This window comes from Narcine bancroftii, chromosome 7, assembly GCF_036971445.1.
Source record: "Narcine bancroftii isolate sNarBan1 chromosome 7, sNarBan1.hap1, whole genome shotgun sequence".
NCBI lineage: Eukaryota > Metazoa > Chordata > Chondrichthyes > Torpediniformes > Narcinidae > Narcine > Narcine bancroftii.
In genome coordinates, this window is record NC_091475.1 from 82,399,825 (window position 1) to 82,423,376 (window position 23,552).

Below are 23,552 nucleotides of genomic sequence, written 5' to 3' on the forward strand. Positions count from 1 at the left end.
ATTCAAGATATGCATGAAAAAGTACAACATATTGAAGAAAGGTTAAATATTACTTAAGATTCAATGACTGGTTTGATTTCTATGAATGAAAAATTGTTTTAGAAAGTTGACATTTTGGAAAATTACAGCAGAAGGAATAATCTTAAAATTGTGGGGATGTCCGAAGGTCAAGTTGTGATCTGATTTATTTTCAAGAATGGAAACCAAAAGTAGTTGGAGAAAAACAAGTTTTAAATTTAAAAAAACATTTTCACACTATGAACCATATTAATCAAAATACACACAAACATTTCCCTCTTGAATATACACAGTGGCATTTTCTCCCCTTTTCTATTCCCTCCCTGCCCTTCCTCCTTCCCACCCTCCGCAAACCCATTTAATGTTTAACATGTACAATACAATAAACCCATTAAAACAATGTCATCACACAATGAAAATAAACAAGAAAATTGTGTCATCTACTTTTACACACTGGATCAGTTCATTTCATCTTCTTTCATTCTATCATTTTAGGGAGTGGAGGTCCGCGGTAGGCCCTCTCTGTTATGTTCCATGTACGGTTCCCAAATTTGTTCAAATAATCTGATTTTATTTTTTAAATTATATGTTATTTTTTCCAATGGAATACATTTATTCATTTCCATGTACCATTGCTGTACTCTCAGGCTCTCTTCAGATTTCCAAGTTGACAATATACATTTTTTTGCTACAGCTAAGGCTATCATAATAAATCTTTTTTGCACTTCATCCAGTTTGAGGCCTAATTCTTTACTTCTTATATTACTTAGAAGAAAGATCTCTGGGCTTTTTGGTATGTTGCTTTTTGTGATTTTATTTAATATCTGATTTAGATCTTCCCAAAACTTTTCCACTTTCTCACATGCCCAAATTGCATGTACTGTTGTTCCCATTTCCTTCTTACAGCAAAAACATTTATCTGATAATGTTGGATCCCATTTATTTAACTTTTGGGGTGTGATATATAGCCTGTGTAACCAATAATACTGTATCATGCGTAACCTTGTTTTATTATGTTTTTCATAGTTCCAGAGCATAACTTTTCCCATGTTTCATTTTTTATCTTTCTGTTTAAATCTTTTTCCCACTTTTGTTCGGGTTTATAGCTTATTTCATCATTTTCTTTCTCTTGCAGCTTGATGTACATGTTTGTTATAAATCTTTTAATTATCATTGTGTCTAATCACATATTCAAAGCTGCTTCCTTCTGGTAGCCTCAGTCTGATTCCCAATTTGTCCTTTAAGTAGGTTTTCAGCTGGTGGTATGCAAACATTGTGCCATGAGTTATTCCATATTTGTGCTTCATTTGTTCAAATGATAATAAATTATTTCCCAAAAAACAATTTTCTATTCTTTTAATTCCTTTTCTCTCCTATTCTCTAGAGGAAAGGTTATCAATTGTGAATGGGATTAGCTGATTTTGCATTAATAATAATTTTGGTAGTTGGTAATTTGTTTTTTTTCTTTTCTACGTGAATTTTCTTCCATATGTTGAGTAAATGGTGCAGTACTGGTGAACGTCTATGTTGCACCAGTTTTTCATCCCACTTATAAAGTATATGTTCTGGCACCGTCTCCCCTATTTTATCTAGCTCTATCTTTGTATAATCTGGTTTATCCCTTGTTTGATAAAAATCTGATAGATACTTTAATTGTGCTGCTCTATAATAATTTTTAAAGTTTGGTAGCTGTAAGCCCCCTTGTTTGTACCATTCTGTTAATTTATCTAGTGCTATCCTCGACTTCCCCCCTTTCCATAAGAATTTCCTTATTATTCTCTTTAGTTCATTGAAGAATTTCTCTGTTAAGGGAATTGGTAACGATTGAAATAGGTATTGTATCCTTAGGAAGATATTCATTTTAATGCAATTTACCCTCCCTATCAGTGTTAGTAGTAAGTCTTTCCAATGTTCTAAGTCATCCTGTAATTTCTTCATTAATGACTGATCATTTAATTTGTATAGGTGGCCTAACTTATTATCTAATCTAATACCTAGGTATTGAATTGCTTGTGTTTGCCATTTAAATGGTGATTCCTTTTTAAACTCTGTGCAATCCTCATTATTATTGACATCGCTTCACTTTTATTTGTGTTGATCTTGTACCCTGATATTTCTCCATATTCCTTCAATTTCTTATGTAGTTCTTTTATTGATATTTCTGGTTCTGTTAAGTATACTATGATGTCATCTGCAAATAAACTGATTTTATATTCATTCTCCTTTATTTTTATCCCTTTTATTTTATTTTCTGTTCTTATCAGTTCTGCCAATGGTTCTATTGCTAAAGTGAACAGTGAGGGAAATAGTGGACATCCCTGCCTAGTTGACCTACTTAATTTAAATTGGTTCGATATATATCCATTTACTGTCACCTTCGCCAATGGTTTCTTATATAATGCTTTAATCCAATTAATATATTTTTCTGGTAGGCTGAACCTCTGTAATACTTTGAATAAATAATTCCATTCTATCCTGTCAAAGGCTTTCTCTGTGTCCAAAGCAACAGCCACTGTTGGCATCTTATTTCCTTGTACTGTATGGATTAAGTTAATGAACTTACCGACATTGTCCGTTGTTCGTCTTTTCTTAATAAATCCAGTTTGATCTTGTTTTACTATTTTTGGTACACAATCGGCCAATCTGTTTGCTAATAGTTTTGCTATTATTTTATAATCTGAATTAAGTACAGATATTGGTCTCAATGATGCTGGTATTAGTGGATCTTTCCCCGTCTTTGGTATTACTGTAATTATTGATGTTTTACGTGAATCTGGCAAGTTTTGTGTGTTTCTTCTATCTGGTTCATTACTTCCAGGAGAGGAGGAATTAATAACTCTTTAGATGTTTTATAGGATTCTGTTGGGAGTCTATCCTCTCCAGGCGTTTAATTGTTTGGTAGCTTTTTTAATATATCCTGTATTTCCTCTATTTCAAATGGTTTTATCAATTTGTTTTACTCCTCTTTTTGCAATTTTGGTAGTTCAATTTTAGCTAAAGACTCATCTATTTTGTCTTCTTTCCCTTCGTTCTCAGTTCAGTATAATTGTTCATAGAATTCCTTAAAGTTTTAATTGATCTCTATTGAGTTATATGTAATTTATTTGTCCTTTTTCCTTGATGCCAATACAGTTCTTTTATCTTGTTCTGTTTTAAGTGCGTTTTTTCTCCTACCTCGTAATACTTCTGCTTTATTTTCATTATGTTCTTCTGCACAAATAATGTTTCGTATTTTTTTTTGTCCTCCAATTCTCTTCTTTTTGTTGTATCTTCCCTTGTTGCTAGTTCTTTTTCTCTACTTACTATCTCCCTTTCCAACTGTTCTATTTCTTGATTTTAGTCCTTTTTCATCTTAGTTATATAACTTATTGTCTGCCCTCTAATGAAGGCTTTCATTGCATCCCATAATATAAATTTGTCTTTCACTGATTCCGTATTTATTTCAAAGTACATTTTAATTTGGCGTTCAATAAATTCTCTAAATTCCTGTCTTTTAAGTAGCATGGAGTTTAATCTCCATCTATATGCTCTTGGTGGGATGTCCTCCAGTTTTATTGCTAATAACAGGGGTGAATGATCAGATAACAATCTAGCTTTATATTCCGTTTTCCTAACTCTCCCTTGGATATGGGCTGACAACAGGAACAGGTCAATCCTTGAGTATGTTTTATGTCTACTTGAATAATATAAGTATTTGTTCTCCTTTGGGTGTTCCCTCCTCCATATATCCAAAACTTGCATTTCCTGCATTGATTTAACCATAAATTTGGCTACTTTGTTCTTTTTGCTAGTCTTTTGTCCAGTTTTATCCACTTTTGGGTCCAAATTAAGGTTAAAATCCTCTCCTATCAATATATTCCCCTGTGTATCTACAATCTTCAAAAAAATATCTTGCATAAACTTTTGATCCTCTTCATTTGGTGCATATATGTTGACCAAATTCCAGAATTCTGAATATATCTGACACTTTATCATTACGTACCTCCCTGCTGGATCTATTATTTCCTCCTCTATTTTAATTGGTACATTTTTATTAATTAATATAACTACACCTCAAGCTTTTGAATTATATGATGCTGCTGTTACGTGTTCTACCCAGTCTCTCCTTAATTTATTATGTTCCACTTCAGTTAGATGCATTTCCTGCATGAATGCTATATCTATTTTTTCTTTTTTCAGTCAATTTAATAGCCTCTTCCTTTTGATTCGGTTATGTATTCCATTAATATTTATAGTCATATAGTTCAACATGGCCATCTCATACTCTCTTTACACCTCATTTCCGCTTCCTCACCACCACTTTTCCCCTTTTCATCTCTCAGTTTTCATTTTTTGAACTCAATGTATCACAACACTTCTAAAACATAAAATACTTCAACCACTCCCACATCTAAAATTCCTTTAGCCCCAAGTGTCCCCCCCATCCCTCTCTGAGGGGTCCCTTGAATAATATAAGTATTTGTTCTCCTTTGGGTGTTCCCTCCTTTTATCCCTTGACACCCCTTGTCCCTTGCTGGTCAACCACAACTCCCCTCTCCATTCAGATTGTGAACCCGTTCGCAAGTATCAACTGATTTTGCAGTGACTGTTCTCTCCCACCTAACCCCCTCCAGAAAAGACTTTTATCTTCACATTAAAACAAAGCTCACCCTCTTTCCTCTTTTACCCCCTCCTTTTCCCACCCCCCCTTACTTCCCTTTTTTAGTTCTTATACATTATTTTTACATCTTTATATGTAGTTTGTCATCATTCTTCGTTCTTGTTGCATCTCTTCATCTCTCTTTCTGTCCTACTAACGTTCTGCAAATTGTCGTGTTTTCTCCGGATCTGAGAACAGTCTGTTTTGGTCCCCCAGCATAACTATTGTAAGCACCGCTGGATATCTTAATGTAAATTTATAGCCTTTTTTCCATAGGATCAATTTTGCTGTGTTAAACTCCTTCCTCTTCTTTAGGAGTTCAAAAATTATGTCTGGGTAAAAAAAAATATTTTTTGACCCTTGTACTCCAATGGTTTTTTGTCTTCTCTAATTTTATTCCTTGCCTTCTCCAATATATTTTCTCTTGCCGTGTCTCAGAAATTCTACTAAAACGGATCTTGGTTTTTGTTGTGACTGTGGTTTCGGGGCTAGTGTTCTGTGTGCCCTTTCTATTTCTGTTCCTTCCTGTATTTCTGGCATTCCCAGGACTTTTAGGATCCATTCTTTTATAAATTCTTTCATATTTTTGCCTTCTTCATCTTCCTTTAGGCCCACTATCTTTATATTGTTTCGCCTACTATAGTTTTCCATTATATCCATCTTCTGAGCTAACAACCCTTGTCAGTCTTTAACTTTTTTATCGCTGTCTTCCAATTTTCTTCTTAAGTCGTTCACTTTCATTTCTACAGGCGTTTCTCATTCTTCCACATTTTATAATCTTTTCCCTATTTCTGTTATGACCAGCTCTATTCTACTCACTTTTTCTTCTGTACTTTTCATTTCACTAAATTCAAGTGTCAACCATTCTTTTAATGCTTTCATTTGTTATTCAAAAAATATTTTATCTATGTACTATTTTATCTTCTATTCCTCTGTGCAGAGCTTGGTGTTCTTCTTCTTCTGTGTCTGCTCTTGGGTTTGTGTCTTCTATTTCTCTTCCTTGTATCTCTGTCTCTTCTGACTTTCTTGTTGAGCTGGTTGCCTCAGTTTGTTGGGTGTTTTTTTTCATGGCTTCTTGTTTTTGGTCCTCTTCTTCTGGGCTAGTTATCTGTTGGGCTTCCTGTTGCTGTTTTTCTTTCTTATCACTCCCTTTCCCGTTGTTTTCCTCTTCCAGCTGAGAGCCCTGCTGTCCAGCATCTCTCAGCTGGTCGCGCTGTGTAGGTTCACTCCACAGCTGGGCCCCCCGACCGTCAGTGTTTTCTTTTCCTTGTGTGCATTGTGCATACCTGATTCCTCGCACACTTCTGTTTGACTCAATGAGCCATTTTTGCGGTTGGGAGGTCGTGACCCTGTAGGGTCTCCACTAACCTCGGGGAGCGGGCTCCTCTGTCCATGGCGGGTCCCTGCCTCTTCATGCAGGTAAGGCCTTCTCCTTTCTCTTCTGGCATCTTTCCTTCTTTTTTTCCTGTTTTTGGTTTTTCCTTCTTGGGTACAATTTTCTTTTCTTTTCTCCACACCTTTATCTTTTATTTGTTGTGTTTTGTGTTTCTTGAGCTTTGCATTTTCTTCACTTTATTTCTTCTTTTCTGGAGAGGCTTGGTATTCTCTTACCGGCCACTACTCCATCACGTGACTCCTCTGAGAAGAACACTTTGAGGACAAGGTTTTAATTGAGAGAGCTCATAGAGCTCTTAGACCAAAGCTGGGGCCTAATCAGAGACCTCGATCTATCCTGATTAGATTTTTAAACTATCAGAAAAGAGCGAGGATACTTGGTTTTGCAATGAGAAGAGCTAGAGAAAACGGACCTTTGAATTATGAAGGGGATTAAAAAATTCTACCTAGATTTGAGTCAAACTCTATTGAAGAAGAGAGTTTAACCTGGTTAAGAAAGTTTTATATGATAAAGGTTATAGATTTGTTCTTCATTATCCAGCTGCTTCAGGTAACTCTGCTCAAAGAGCAGACAAGACTTGTGCCCCTCGGCGAGTGCAAGCATCTCCTTCATGAGGGCGGATGGGGCCCTGTCCTCCAAACCATCAAGATGAAATAGACGGGCGGTGCATTCATGCCATGATAGCCTGAAAGTACAGGTTAGTAGCTCTTTGAGGGCATTGTATTTGCCTTGGTCCAGTGGCTACCGTAGGAAATCAACAACCCTTGCTTCCGTGTCATGGTTGAGCGAGCTCAGTACATGGTAATTGCGAGCGTCGTCATCGGCGTTGATCTGTCAAAGGTCAAAATGGACCTCGGCCTGTTTGAGCCACACGTGTGGCTGTGACACCCAGAACATTGGCAGCTTAGTAAGATCGCGTGGAGAGCTGCTTGGTCCATCATCTTTGGGTCCAACTGCCGGTTGGTCCTGCTGGGGTCACTGATGTAGCGTGTGTGAATAAAAACGACACGCACTCACACGCACTCTCACACACACGCACTCTCACACACACGCACTCTCACACACACGCACTCTCACACACACGCACTCTCACACACACACACACACACACACACACACACACACACACACACACACACACACACACACACACACACACACACACACACACACACACACAGAGTCAAGTCGAGGTCAAAGACTGATTTATTGCTCTGGCAGCTTCGTTTATATTCACTCCCTGCCTCTGATGACAGGAGTGACGTCATCGCAGTGCCGACCTCTGACTGGTTGGTGTTCACGCTGTTGCGTGTTATTTCCCACCATGCCGGAAGTCACACAGCAAGTCGGCCTTTGGTCCCTGCAGGGCCCTTGCGATCGCCGTGTTCACCGCCCATTTTGTGAGCCAGGTCGCGATTTAGTTTATGGACCGCTACAGTATTAAAAATTAAATAACTGGAAGGCCCAGTTGATAACGATGCAGAAAGAAAGAGAAATTTCATTCCAGCAATGTAACAAACTTTGTGTTTACTATGGCAGGGCTGAAAGCAGAAATACCAATGTATCCCATGATCTTTTAACTCCAGATAAGGTTCGTAACTTCTCGGAAGATAATGAGAGAATTACTTTTTTATTGAAAGAATTGAATGCAGAGAAAGAGAATCAAAGAAAAGGCTTCATAATGAACTGTCAGAAAATGAGACTGAATTTGAAGTGGTAGAATTGGATCTTGAATTGTAGGGAAATACAATAGAAGCCAGAAAGGTTGAAAAGACTAGATTTCTATTTGAAGAATTTGTAGGAGCCATAAGTGGAACCAGTCTTCTTCTTTACAGAAGGATTCATCCAATGATGAGGATGTTGATGAGTTTGAAGAATTCAAATTTGACCATGTCTATGACCAACTGTGGCAAGGAAAGGAAAATACAAACAATCCTGTTGCTGGGAAGATAAGAAGACTCATTCATTGAAATCGAGAGAATCAGATAAATCATCAAAATCTGGTTCTGAAAGTTCAAATTGAGAAGCGGAATTCTGGAAAAAGGAAGAAATCCAAACAACTTGCTGAAGACGAACCTCATGTTAAATTTAAGCAGAAAGCTGTGTCTGTTCTGTCTGAGGAAGATCCGAGTTTTGCTGGTCAATTTTTTTTTTGCTCATAGATTCTACAGTAGATGAAGGAACTGTAATAAGTATAAACTGACTTTATTTTGTTGGATTTATGTTTGTACTTTGTCTGTACACGGACTGCTGGGTGGTGGTAAAGATGAAAAAAAGGCCTGATAACATTTGAATGATAGGTCGTTAATTGTTTATTATATTGACTCAATGAGCCATTTATATTGATAGTTATAATTATAGCCATAGTGTCTTAATAGTTAGAGGCTGGTATAAGAGACATAAGCTCATTACTTACCTGCTGTTTTGGCCGCTGGCACCAGCGGTCGGTGGGCCTCTTTGTGTGCGTGGTCTGGGGCTGCTCACATGGCTGGTGCATTTGCGGTTGGCTTGGCGGCGGCGACTTCAACCGGGGCCGGCATGTCCGTCAGTAAGCGTGTGCCATGGCCAGGGTTGACGCATCCACGCTTGGTTTGGGCCTGACCCATGCACGCTTGGTTTAGGCCCGGCGGTGAACAGCTGTAATGTGGAGTACATGCGCGTAGGGCTCGGCCCGCCATGCACGGTGGTTGGAGCATGCGCGGCTGATCGGCAGTGTTTAAAAGAAGGTTATTCAGCAAGCATTGGCAGTTGAAACCTGAAGGAGGGTGAGTTAGGGAAATTTAATTTCCATTGACTGTTCAGTATCATTTAATTATCAGTTGAATATCTTTTAAGCCTCTTTCAATGTGTTGTTGTTAAGAGTAAAGGATTTAAAATCCATCTCCATTTGTGTTAGAAATTATTGTAAAAATGTTACGGATAAATGCCTAATTTAGCCTCCAAGCAACTTCAAGGAAGTCGCTACAACTACGATAGATGAACTGGAACATATCACAGCTCAGGAGCTGATATGCTTCATCTTCATTGCCAGCCTTTCAAAACATTTCATCACTGTTGATATAATTAAGGCAGTTTACTACACTCTTCTTGGGTGCCAGTATGATTGGTGCTTGTTGAAACAGGTGGGTACCAGGCCCTGCTGGAGTGAGATAAATTTTTAATACTCGGCCAAGTACTCCGTCTGGGTCGGATTCTTTCCTTTGGTTCACTCTCTTGGAAGCAGCATGCATGTCATCTTCAGGTACGAACAGTATGGCATCATCAGGAGATTTGAGGGTGCAGAGGGGAGGTTCTTTGCTGTTAATTTTGTCAGATTGGGCGTAGAAGGTGTTGCGTTCCTCTGGGAGAGAAGATTTGCTGTCTGCCACTTTACTGGATTTGGTTTTGGTTATGACATTTAGGCTCTGCCACAGCTATCGGGTGTCCATCGTTGTTTCCAACTTTATCCAGACTCTCTACTTCACCCGGGAGATAGTTTTCTGCAGGACATACCTGCTCCTGCTGTACTGATCTGGGATCTCTGTACTTAAATGCCTGCAATCTGACTATCAGCAGGCTCTGGGTTTCATTGTTCATCCTGGGCTTCTGGTTGGGGAAAACCCTGGATGATTTGGTGGGGACGCATTCATCCACAGGTATTTTGATAAAATCTGTTGCAGCCCTGGGGTTCTCGTTCAGATTCTCAGCAGAGTCCTTGAACATGACTGAATCCGCTAACTTTAGAAGTCCCATCATGTTCTTCAGCCTCCTGTGACCACCTTCTGGCTGTCTTGCTCCAGGTGATCAGCCTTACCAAGTTGTGGTTTCAGGAAAGAATAGAGGCCTTCCTTATCTTTGTGTGGCAGTGATAAAGTGTGCTGGGACCTGCTTGTGGTAGTTGGGGAGGGTTTTCTTGACAGAGGCCTGGTTAAAGTCACTGACTAAGATTTGTAGTGCATCAGGCTGGGCTGACTCTTGTTTACTGACCACATTATGCAGCTCTGCAAGTGCCTGCTTGTAATCGGCATCAGGAGGGATGTAAACACCAGCGAGAATCACTGTTGAGAACTCTTGGGGTCGATAGAAGGGCCTGCATTTAATTGAGATTTGCTCTAAATCAGGAGGCTGACATAACTCTAGTGTCCATGCACCACCCAGCATTAATGTAAAAACACACACCGCCTCCTCTCCCCTTTCCAAAATGAGTTCCGATCTAGTCGATGATCGTGAAATGGTATCTCTGCAGTCAACCTTGATTTGGGATTCATAGCTACCTCATATTGCAGGCATTTCCACTATCCGTCTTGAGTTTCTCAGCATTCAACAGTTCAGTATTGCAGGTCCTCTGCACCCATTGTACACATAACTTGTAACCATTATGAACATAGTAAGATTCATTAAGCTGTCAACAGGTAGTTTAAGGCTGTGAATACATTTAGACATGTCCCAATTCTTGTTATTTTACACAATGCCTCAAATCCATCTAGGAATTGTCTCCACACCACTGTGGCATGCTTAGCGTAACAGTTAGTGCAATATTATTACAATGCTAGGGACCCGGGTTTGAATATGCTGAACACCTTTGCTTCATCTGCATCAGCGACAGAAACCTCCCAGTGGCCAACTTCATACTCCCACACCCGCATGTCTGTCTTTGGCTTTATGTACTGTCCCACCAAGACCACCCACAATTTGGAGGAGCAACACCTGATTTTCCATCTGGGCACTCTCCAGCCAGATGGCATCAATGTCGACTTTTCAAGTTTCTGCTCACCTGCGCTCCTCTGTCTCCCCCCTTTCCTTCCCCTTTCCAGTTCTCCTCCCTCCCTTCCCCCTCCTTGCCATCCCTCCTCTCCTTGATCGTTGCTGTCTCTTCCCCCCCCCTTCACCTATCACCTGCCTTTGCTCCACTCCTCTCACCCCCCCCCCCCCACTTTTGTTCTGACGCCTGCCCACATTGTTCTATACTTTGATGAAGGGCTTAAGCCCAAAATGTCGGTTGTATTTTACCTTTGCAATATAAAGGACACTGCTTGACCTGCTTAGTTTCTCTAACATTGTGTTTTTACTTCACCCACGGTGTCTGCAGATTTTTGTGTTTTACTTCTTGAATCTGCTTTTTATCTGCATGGGTTTCCTTCTGGTTCTCTGGTTTCTTCCCACCTTCCAAAAATGAATGGGGTTGAGTGGAATGGGTTTCATGGGCTGGAAGGGCCTTCTACCATGCTGTATCGTTTAAAAAAAAAAATCAGCATGTGGAATGAGTTGTTGAAAATGGGCATTGACCCTTTCACCCTTGGAGTTGAGTGTGTGTGGAGTAGGAAGATTAAGTGGCCTTTTGGGAGATCGTTACTGACAAAAAAAGGCAGCCAATGTTTTCTGTTGAACTTCTCAAATAGATGAGTTTTTCCACCCAGTGCGTCTTGACTTTTGGTCGCATTGCTTGATTTTAAAAAGTACTTGAGATATTTTAAAAGCACTTGACATAATCCTCCTGGGTCGTGGCCTTTGTAACTTTACAAATCCGTTTGGATCCTGAATGCAGAACCCTTTCATGACCACTATGTCCAAAGTTGTGACCAGTGTCTCCAGTTAACTGTATTAAATGATTTGCACTTTCTCAGTAGAATATTTTAAACTGTGAGGATCCATTGATTAAATTTAAAAACCAGATATTTCCAATGAACAATGCCATGAAAACACGATGGAATTTCTAAACTCACCTCTGGTGGAGTGTTTGAGAGTCCACAATCTGAGTGTCCAAACAAAGCAAGACAATTACCCCGGTAATTCCCAGCTGAATCAGATCAAAAATTCCCAATTTAAACTAGAGCTCACCCAAACATTGCTGATCTTAATTCACACCCCAACCCACAGGTTTCTGCAGTATCATCAAAGGGATCAAAGGTGAACATCTTTGAAACTATGAAGATCTGTGCCCAAGATGATGGTGCTCTCAGAAGTTGCAAACTCTGAGGTATCAGCGAACGGCGCAGAGGACCAGAGTAGATGAGTACTGCTGCGAAGGAGAAGCCTGGGTGAGGAAGATCTCAGCAATGGGTTAGTGGGGGCTCCATGGCTGGAGCCATGGACTGGGATCCATGAAGGTGCTGATAGTGAGCAGGGCTCCCACAGGGCATTGGGTGCTGATAGCTCCCTGATCGTATCAGAGGTTGGGAAGCAAGAGCTCTGGAATGGATAGGAGGCAGTGTGGCTGCAAAGGTTATGCGAGTGCAGGAGGCGAATCCACAGGCACTCGGTTCATCTGAAGGGCTTCTCTTTTCTCTTCTGGGTGGAGGTGCAGGGCAATGCTTGTGGCACCTCTGTTTACCTTTACGGCTGACAAACGATGACACATTTTGTGTATTATTACATTTTGTATACACCACAATAAAGGAATCTTGAAATTTCATCTTGTGTCAAAACAGGCAGAATTATTTGAGAAACATATTGATGAGCACCCAAGGTGCTATAGAGTCAGAGGGCGCTGGAGAATGGAGTTGGCATTCATCATTCTTAATGGTCAGCCTGGATGTGACGGGCCAAATTCCCACGTTGTGTGACTGTTGTTGGAGTGTAGCGGTGGTGCAGAATTGGTTTCACTGATTCACTAACCTAGTGCTAGAATTAAAAATCTTAAGACCAAGGACCAAATTATCCTACACAGGTGTAGAACTAAATTCAGAATTAAAGAAAAGATGGAGTTAGCCTTGGTAAGTACAGGGAACTAGTGAATGCATGTATAAACCCATCTGGTTAACTGACTACCCACAGGGGTGGAAATCTGCATCATCTGGCCTGTAAGGACTATACCCCAGGTTCCAGTTACCTGACCTGTGGGCACCCCTACATGTGAGTGAGTGAGTCCCCAACCGACTTTTTACATTCATGCATACCTTCCCACGTTAGGCAAAATGAGTTTCTTCTTTCCCCCCTCACTCTCTCCCCTTCCCTCCCCCACATTCCCATGTTCTCCTTCCCCTCCCTTCCTCTCTCTTGCCCTCCATACCCATCCCTCCCCCTCACAGCTCTCCACCCCTCCTCTCTTCCCCCCCTTCATCCCTCCCCCTCCCTCCCTGTGTGCCTCTCTATCTTCCCCCTCCCCCCCCCTCTCTCTCTCTCTCTCCCAATTTCAGTAAATCATTTATTAGTGTTATATGCTTTTGATGCCATTCCTTACAATGCTGTGGAGGTGCAATTTGAGTCATCTCTGTGTCATGTGACTGGAGATGTGTGAATGGGCATCATTAGTTACCCAGGGGATGAAAGGTGTGCTAATCTGGTGCAACAAATCTCTGGGGCTTTCAGGGAGGGACAAAAATGCTGGAGCCCATAAACATTTGCTTCAACATCTTCTGAAAGCTGCATCTATGAGCACACTTTAGTCCACCTATCCCGAAGCCTCTTTGAAGAAATTTGAGTACCGTGACATTTTCTCGGCTGCACCATTTCATCAGATGCAAGGATCGACAATGAGATAGACAACAGACTCGCCAAGGCAAATAGCGCCTTTGGAAGACTACACAAAAGAGTCTGGAAAAACAACCAACTGAAAAACCTTACAAAGATAAGCGTATACAGAGCCGTTGTCATACCCACACTCCTGTTCGGCTCCGAATCATGGGTCCTCTACCGGCATCACCTACGGCTCCTAGAACGCTTCCACCAGCGTTCTCTCCGCTCCATCCTCAACATCCATTGGAGTGCTTTCATCCCTAACGTCGAAGTACTCGAGATGGCAGAGGTCGACAGCATCGAGTCCACGCTGCTGAAGATCCAGCTGCGCTGGATGGGTCACGTCTCCAGAATGGAGGACCATCGCCTTCCCAAGATCGTGTTATATGGCGAGCTCTCCACTGGCCACCGTGACAGAGGTGCACCAAAGAAAAGGTACAAGGACTGCCTAAAGAAATCTTTTGGTGCCTGCCACATTGACCACCGCCAGTGGGCTGATAACGCCTCAAACCGTGCATCTTGGCGCCTCACAGTTTGGCGGGCAGCAACCTCCTTTGAAGAAGACCGCAGAGCCCACCTCACTGACAAAAGGCAAAGGAGGAAAAACCCAACCCCAACCAACCAATTTTCCCCTGCAGCCGCTGCAACCGTGTCTGCCTGTCCCGCATCGGACTTGTCAGCCACAAACGAGCCTGCAGCTGATGTAGACTTTTACCCCCTCCATAAATCTTCGTCCGCGAAGCCAAGCCAAAGAAAGAACCTGGAGACAGAGTCTCCAGTTGAGCTGTTTTACCCCTGACAGTATGAGAGTTCAGTGTATGTTCCAGATGAACATTTTTTTGGACCCGTCAGGATCCAATCTTTCCCTGCTTTTTTCTGCCCTTTGAGTGACCCCAATAGCTGTCTGCACCTCTTAATCCATCTCGCCTGCCCGAGCCTTTTGCCCATGTTGGGTTTCAAGGTGGCATTGTGCCCAATGTTTGAGAAGATTACTTGGAAAAATGAAACTGATTTGAGTATTCAATGGTGGCATTTGGAAATGAGGTCTTGGGCAGGGTAGGTGTGGTTGGTTGGGTAATAAGGTGTGTGTGTATGGGCATATATGTGGGTTTGTAAGCAGTGTTAATGGAGGTGCAAGTTTGCAGGTTTGTGTGTGTGTGCTTGTGTGTGAATTTTCTGAAGTTTTGGAAGTACTGGTGTACGATTGTTGTACTTACTGTGAAGAAAGACGTGTCACTGCTTTCTCTCATCATCTACATCAGGGTGTCGCTGACAAACTGGATCAGTCTTTTGATCACACTTAAACTTACGAACTGCTCTCGGTAAACAGCAAGAAAATCCTCACATCATTCTGTCTGAGACCAGCTGTGCCCCGCTGTCCTCAGATGCTGTGCATCCCAAGATTTCCTTCAGTTCAGATTTCCAGTACCTGTGGAGTTATACTTCAGTTCTGGAAGTTTTGTATTTGAATTGAAAACTGTTTTCTTTTGCTGTCTTATCAGATCAAGACCTTGAAACGTCATGGGCGGACGCTGTGCTCCACAGTGCCGGAGAATGCCAGGAGAGAAGCTCAAAGCTTGCTCGTCACAGAAGTAAGTCACTCACAGAACAGTGATTAGTAGAAGCTGCAGGTTTAACCTGGGACCTTATGGATTTGTTATTTGACATAAATGGCTGAACCAACTCACTGCTGGAAGGCATTAGTTATTGAGTGACAAGGTGGGTTCACTCAGGAGGATGCCTGGACTAAGATGCATTTCAGTGAGTGTAGGTTGATCAGGTTGAGGTGACTGAGATGTCCAGATTTGACGTGACAAGATAACTGTAGAAAGACCATCTCCTCTGGAGGGAAGCATCCAGAATTTAGGGGTACGTAGAACAACATGGCACACAAACAAATCCTTAAAATTATCATTCAGGATGAAATAGTGAGGCATCTGGATAGAAGTTGTTACAACAGACAGTTGCAGCATGGATTTGGGGAGGGCAGGTCATGTTTGAGTTTGTTGAGGGTATAACAAATGCAGTGTATAGAAGGGAACAGGTAGATGTTCCTGTTCGATAAGGTGCCAACTAAAAGATTGATCTATAAGATAAGAGTGCATGGAGTTGGGGGCTAAACTATTATTTATCTGGTTGGCGATCAGTGGTGAACAGAGTGCTGCAGGGATTGGCAGTGGACTCGCAACTGTTCATGATAATGGTTTGGAAGAGGGGACCGAGTGTAGCATATTTAAGTTTGCAGATGACAGTAAATTGAGTGAAAAAGTAAACTGTGTAGAGGACACAGAGTCTGCAGGGAGATATGGATAGGTTAAGAGAGTGTGCAAGGTTCTGTCAGTAAATGTACATCATCGACTTGGGAAGAATGTAAGCCACAGAGCAGTGCAGCACAGGAACAGGTCACACATGATGTCCAAATCAAAGTAAAACTCTGCTACTTGCACCTGACAGATAAGCCTTCTTATCCATGTGTCTGTATAGATCAGCCACTCTCAAAGGGGGCCCTACGCCCACAACTCCACCCCCCCACCGGAGAAGCCAGCACATTTAAGTAAAAGCCTTGTTCTCCTTACACCTTGCAGTCAGTAGGAGAGAAATATGGGAGAAACCAAAACTTCACTGCTTCACGAGGAAGGGGTACCGTGAACTCTGTGCAGACTCCAAAGTTGTGGGGGGTGGGGTGGCAGCATAACCATAAAAAGGCTGAGCATAGCTGATCTAGATGCCTCTTAAGCACTGCTATTAGAAGATCTCAACTACTCCTGGCAGCTCATTAAGACACTCACCACTCTGTGTAAAATATTTGCCCCATTTATCTCCCTCTCCTCACCTTAAACACATGCTTGTGATGCTTTTAACTTGGGGAAAAGATTCTAACTTCGCCCTATCAATCCCTCTCATGATTTTATAAATCTCCATCAGATGCCCCCTCCTCCCTCTCAGCCTCCAACATTCCAGAGAAAACAATCCAAGTTTGTCTGCAATTCACAAATGTGCTGGAGAAACTCAGTAGGCCATGCAGCATCGATAGAAGTAAAGGGTTACCAACATTTCGGGCCTGAACCCTACTTCAAGGTACCCTCTGGGTCCTCTGGTTTTCTCCCATCCTTCAAAACGTATGGGGTTGTAGGTTAATTGGCATATTTGGGTGGCATGGACTCATGGGCCAGAAGGGCCTATTACCATGCTGTATGTCTAAATTTAAAAAAAAATAATATATGGTTGTGTGTAAACAAGAAAATATGCAGATGTTGGGGTCAAGTGCACAACGCAAAACTGTCATCTCCTGGGATGAGGCCTTCCATTCCAGGACACCAATGTTCCCCCTTGTTCAGAAAACGTGACTTTCCCTCAACTGTCATTAACTCAGCCTTCACTCGCATTTCCTCTAGTACCCGCACATCTGCCCTGACCTTTCACTTGCCACCCCTGCGAGATGCCACAAGGACAGGGTTTCCCTCATCCTCACCTGCCACCCCACCAGTCTCTTCATCCATGTGCGACTTGATCCCACCACCAGACATATCTTCACCTTCCCCCTCCCCTCCCTTCTCTGTAGGGATTAGTTGCTCCATCTGGCACTCCCTCGTCCACTTATCCCCATTCACCAAATGTCCCTCGGTACCTACCTCTTTGACTGGAAGGAATGTGACACTTGGATTTGCATCTCCTCCCTCAGCACCATTCAGAGCTCTAAATAGTCCTTTCCAGTGAAGCAACACTTCATCTGAGAAGTGTCAGTTACTGTATCTGGTGTTCCCGACGTGGCCTCCTCTACATTAGGGAGACTGGATACAGACTGGGAGATTGTTTTGTTGAGCACTTTTGTTCTGTCCACTGCAGCAGTAAGAATCTCCCAATGGCCAACTATTTCAATTTCACACCCCATTGCCACACTGATATGTCTGTCCATGGCCTTGTGTACTGCTAAATCGAAGGCCCCCACAAATTAAAGGAACAACACTTTCTATTTTGTCTCAGCAGCCTCCAATCAGAAGGCATCAATATTGACTTTCCTAAATTCCATTAAACCCCTCCCGAGCCTAACCCCTCCAGCTCTCTACCCCCTTCCCCCTCCTCTCCTTTCAGAGAGCTCCCTCACCTGTCACTTCTCAGCTTCTTCTTCTCTGCTTGTATCCATCTTACCTGTTAGCATGTGCTCCTCCACCTTCTCCTCCCTCCCCCTCCCCCCCCCCCCACCTTTTTTTAAATCAGGTACCTATTTTTCCTTATTCTTGATGAAGTGTTCAGGCCCGAAACGTTGGTAACCCTTTACTTATTATGGATGCTGCGTGATCTGCTGAGTTTCTTCAGTGGCTGCGTGTACTGTATTCTTTGATCGGGACTGAATTTAAGTGGTTCTGCTCCAATTGTACTTCTGGTGAGGCTGCACCTGAAGTATACTGTTTGCGGTTCTGGGTCTCCTTACTTGAGAAAAGATGCAGACGAGGCTGATTCTGGGCATGATGGGGTTAGCTGATGAGGCTCGATCGAGTCACCTGGGACGATTTCTGTTAGAGTTTAGAAGAATGAGAGGGAATCTTATAGAAACCTGAAGTATGAAAAGATTAGATAAGATAAGACAGGAAAGTCGTTTCCACTGGCAGGTGAGATTGAGGTTGGTTGTGGACAGAGATGAAGAGGAATTGCTGCTTCCAGATTGTGGTGAGCACAGGTTCACCGCTGGAATGGACAGGAGGCCATGCGGTTGCAGGAGGCGAATCCATGGACACTCCCTGAAGGAACTCTGCCCTGCTTCTCTTTACCTCATGGGTGGGGCCATACTGGAGGCAGCTCTTTACGGCTTGGTCAAACTTAACAAATTTTTGTGAGGTTATGTTCATGACAGGCTGGATGGCCGATTCACTCCTCGTTCTTGTGTTTTATGTTCTCTGGCTCAGCCTGTCTATGCCCATCATGCTAACCCATCCTTCCTGCCTGCTGATGGTCCATATCCCTCTGTTCCCTGATGTTCATATGCCTCCCTTAACTGTGCTCATCTATCTGCCCTATCTCCCCTGGCAGTGCATTTAAGGCACCCACCACTCCCACCACTCCTTGTGTTTTTATATATATATATATATATATATAGAGTTTAAAAATCACTTTGCACATTTTAAACTTTCCACCTGCAAACTTAAATCTGTGCTCTCCGTCCTTTAACATTTCCACCCTGGACTAAGGACTCTGACTTGTCCACAATATCAATTGTGTTACGTGCATCAATCAGGTTGTCCCTCAGCCTCCAGGACAGTCGTGTTATGACAAGATGGCACACAGTGCCCCAAACGTGGCCTGACAAAAGTTCTGTAGCTGCAACGTGACTCCGCGATTTTTCCACTCCGTGTCTCGACCATGAAGGCAAGCGTACTGAAAACCTTCTTGAAAGCCCTGTCCATTTGATGATGTTGAGTTTTTTGTCATGCAGCGTACGTATACAACAAAATCCAAAATTCTCAAAAAAAATTAACAACAATAATAAGGTTCTGAAACAAAATTCTGAGCAGTTCTCGCCTGCTGCAGCCAAACAAGTAGTTGTAAAGAAAAATGACAGAAACAACTGTTCTGAGTTGTTCCTATTCTGAGGAAGCAAATAAAATTGATGAACGATCAATTAACCAAAAGACTGAAGTAACTGGAACCGAAGGCTTTTATTAGGTAGAGATGGACAGCATTGCTGGCTCTCACTGACCCGGACTCAAACTGCGGGAAAGGTTGTAGCATGACAGCCTTTATGGGGAATAAAGGAGTGGGGGGTGGGGAACTCATGAGCCGGCCAGTGAGAGCAGGGTTGAATATACAAGGCATTTACATTCACAAGTGGTTTCACTGCAGTGAACTTAATTGAATTAACAAAAAGACAATAAATACAAACAGAAAATAGGTACTAAATACTCTCAGTGATATTAGTGTTTTTGTATTGCCAATTTTGGGAGTGTGGACGCACACCAGGACCTTAAAATTCAAGGGTGGTATCTGGGAGCTTGTCCTCAGATCGAACAATGGTGATCTAGATACCACTGCCACCAAAACCTTGGGGCAAAGGATCAATTGGAAACTTCAAAACAAATTTTTTGTTGGGCAGTAGATGGAGTCATAAACTGAATGGGACTGAAAAAATTGCCTACATTTTCTGATATAATTTGGCCCATCATCTGTGCTGGCTCACAGAGCATGCCTATTCTCTAGGCATTTTCTCTGTCACCTATTCTTGTTCCACTCAACCCCTCATCTCCCCATATCCCACCACTCACCAACACACTGGGGACTATTTACAGCTGCCCTTGAACTCACTGATTTGTTATATCTTCGGGATGTATGGAGCAAACCAGAACTCTTGGGGGCTGAAACCCACGCGGTCACAGTGCAAACTCCACACAGGCAATGCCGAGCGGAGGATTGAACAGAGGTCATTGGAGCTGTGAGCCATCATTGATTGACAATGTTGAGGGTACGGTGCATGAGGTCATTGTTGTAAATCGTCTTAATGTTTGGAGAAAAGTTAAGCAGGTTCAGCCTTTGGTTTGTCCACAAATTGATTTGTTTTATAAAAACGGTGCTGGGCACCAAGAAGAATTAAAATAGAAAATGGTCACCCAGAAGTAAAAGGTAACCAGCGTTTCAGGCCTGGGCCCTTTGTCAGGTACAACCAAAAACCGATAGATGCCTGAATCTGTTGGTGGGGGGGAGGAAGAGATGGGAGGAAGGGAAAGGGGAGGAGTACAGGCTTATAGGTAAGAGGCTATGGGTGGATACAGGGTAGAAAAAAGCGGAGGTGGGGGAAAAAGAGGGAGGAAGGGGAAGGGGAGGAGCATAGGCTTGTAAGTAAAAGGTCCAGGTGGATAGGGAGAAAAAAAAGTGGAGGTGATCGTTTATTTTTTCTTTTACTGTCCTACCTGTGTCCATTTATGATGGTCTGTCAGCCTGTGCTTCTGCCCCTTCCTCGTTCCTCTGTCCCCCCACCCCCAATCTTTTATTCAGCCTTCCACCTGTTTTTATGCCTGGTCCGAAATGTTGGTTGCCCTTTTACTTCCAACAGATACTGTGTGTCCTGCTGCGTTTTTCCAGCACGATTTTATATTGGCTTCAACCCAGCATCTGTAGAGTTTCTTGTTTAATAAAAAATGATGAATTTGTTCTAATGAACCAACTTTGAATGCAGCAGTGCTTATAATTCCTTCCGTGATATGCTCAGGACAGTACTCTGTGCATCATAGTTTCTGCTGTGTAGAAGCCAGACCTGGAGGCCGAAGTATTTTAGCCTGTTTATCCCACAGCTCTCTTATTTAAATAAAAAGGTTTGCTCTTCTGATTTGGACTGGAAGAGAAGATGGGAGAATGTTCGTCTTTGGGAGTGCCTTGGTTTGGGGAGGGCTGGGGTGGGAATTTGGTTGAGGTACATAAAACTGAGTGACAAGGAGGGATCGCTGACAGTGAAGGAATAGCAGATGTGCTTGGGAGAGAGAAGGGAGTGATGGGAGGATTGTGGGAGTCTGGTGCTCAAAGGCATTGTGAGGCAGCACGTTGACTACAGTTAAATGAGTCTGACTCTTTTATCTGTTGGGAAGTGTTTTTTTTCCCCTTAAGAAAATAGAACACAGGCCCATCAAGTCTGTTCTGACCACCAAGCAGTTACTCCAATCCCACTTCATTCACCCCATTTTACAGTCAATGTCCCCAAATGTTACCATATGATGACACTGGGGCAACTCACAGTGGCCAGTTCATCCCTCAGCTGTTGAGGGACGGAACTGGAGTACCCAGGGTGGGGTGGGGGAACCCACGTGGACATGGGGAGAACGTGCGACAGGCTCATGGTCGAGTGGGATCTCTAAGGCTTTGAGATAGCAATTCTACGCTCTGCAACATTGTACCTCTCCTCTGACCAAGCATTCTTGTGCAGCGTCAAGTTCCTGCTTGTAGTGCTGCAGTTCTCGTGAACTCTGGCATTCAGTCATTCTGGTTTCGGTAAAGGATGAGAAATTCTTGGGAGGTTTAGGTACAAGAAAAAATAGCTTCCAAAATTAATTGCCCTGCACTGCTGCCTTGATGTTAGATTTGCTACAGCTTTGATCATTGCCAAGGCTTATTTGTGAAACCGGTTTGGCAACTGTCTAGTGGAGAATATAACTGGGAGGATTTTCTTTCCTGTCATTGGTTAGTCATGGGTAACTGAATCTACAACAGTCCTCTTCAAAAATCAACTGGACTCTCTGCCTGCTTTCTCTGGAGGTTTCTTTTGAAAATCGCTTTGTTTCCCAAGGGTTACGGAAGAAACTTTTCATCATGGTACTCTGGAATGTTACTATAAACATGTCAGCATTACTATATGGCTCACAGCCAGCCACTTCATTTCCACACACCATTGGCACACCGACACGTCTATCTATGGCTTCATGTGCTGCCAAACCAAGGCCACTCACAAATTGTAGGGACAACACCTTGTACTCTGTCTTGGCAGCCTCCAACCAGACAGCATCAATATCCAACTCCAATTTCTGGTAACTTCTTCCCCACTCTGTCTCCTCTCTTCCAGCTCCCAATTCCTTTTCCTTCCCTCTCCTATCAGGCCGCTACCCTTCTTCACCCTCTGCCCTCGCCACCCATCACTTCTCTTTTATCCTCCCATCTGTATCCATCTCTTACCTGGTAGCCTGTTGCTCCCCACTCCTCTTTCTTCCTCCTCCACCTCTACCTTTTTATTCAGCACATTCTACGCTCCTGATGAAAGGTTCAGGCCCAAAACATTGGTTACCTATGGATGCAGGGAACACTGCTGTGGGAGAGCAGCAGCAATCATCAAGGATCCACACCACCCAGCACATGTTCTGTTCTCGCTGGAAAGTGGTCTAGGTGTCACAAGACTCACACCACCAGGTTCAGGAACAGCTTCTACCCATCCACCATCAGACTCCTCAACAACAAATTCAATCAGGGCTCATATAAAGATTCTTACTTTGGCACTTCAATTATTTTTTTTCTCTCTGATTTGCACAGCTTGTTTACATTTCTTTATTTGTTTACATGTGTACATTGAGTACAGGTTTTTTCCACTACCAATAAGTAGTGATTCTTCCTCGTCTGCACGAAAAAGAATCTCAGGGTTGCATGTGATGTCACGTATGTACTCCAACAATAAATCTGAAATCATGCTGTGTGACCTGCTGAGTTTGTCCAGCAGTTTTGTGTGTGGCACTGGACCCTAGCATCTGTGGCTTTACTTGGGGAAATCCACACAGTTTGACCTTTGAACCCACCCATTCTCTCAGCTTGACAATGGAAAGGAATATGAGAGTACAGACTGATCTCCACTCATTTGCAATAGAACCTGTTCAACTTGTAAAGCAAGTTCCAAATAAAACTCTTCAGTTAGCTATAGAATTTTGGAATTAGAAATTATTTGCATAGTGTGTGAAATTGTTAAATGATTCATTTCCAAGGCTAAACTACAACAAGGTGGTTATGGAAGTTGTACTGCACTCGCATCACCTCCTCTTGCTCCAGGAGGTTTATAAGCCAACCAATTCTTGTACGTTCGGAGTTCTATGTTATGATGCAGTACACAAGCGTGCTGGAGAAAATCAGCAGGTCAGGCAACATTTGTAGGAAGTAAAAGGTGGTCAATGCTTGGGGCCTGGACCCAACAGGCTCAGGCCTGACATGTTGATTGCCTTTACTTCCTGCAGATGCTCCCTGGCCTGCTGAGTTTCTCCACCACGTTTGTGTACCGCACTCGACCTCAGCATCTGCCAACTCTCTTTTTTAGCTCCCCGTTATGGTAGCTATGTCTTTGGTGAGCTTCGGATACCCCTTCCAGAACCTCCCTGCTCCTGTGGTTCACAGTCCCTGGAACTGAGCTTTTGGATGACTCTCCCATGGAACCCTGGGGATGTGAAAGTGCCACACAAATGCAAGGTAGTTAGAGAGGTATCACAGACTACAGAACATGCACAGAGTCCAGATTAAAAAATAAACTCTGATTTTCCTTTCTCGTTGTCTCTACTCCTCGACTTGACTCGAAGAGATACAGCATGTGCTACTGAGTTCATTAGATCATCAACC

General features: G+C 42.7%; 1 protein-coding gene across 17 annotated transcripts in view; it reads left to right on the forward strand.

The window, feature by feature from the left end:
- dock9b (dedicator of cytokinesis 9b) overlaps positions 1–23,552 on the forward strand; it is a 346,813-nt gene that overhangs the window by 131,781 nt on the left and 191,480 nt on the right. For all 17 annotated transcript variants that reach the window (XR_011341986.1, XM_069890523.1, XM_069890538.1 and 14 more), the window contains one exon: positions 14,990–15,079. Coding sequence is in view for 16 of the 17 variants with exons in the window: in XM_069890523.1 (XP_069746624.1) it covers positions 14,990–15,079 (90 nt within the window). In the remaining variant the exon portion in view is untranslated. The remainder of the gene's footprint in view (positions 1–14,989; positions 15,080–23,552) is intronic.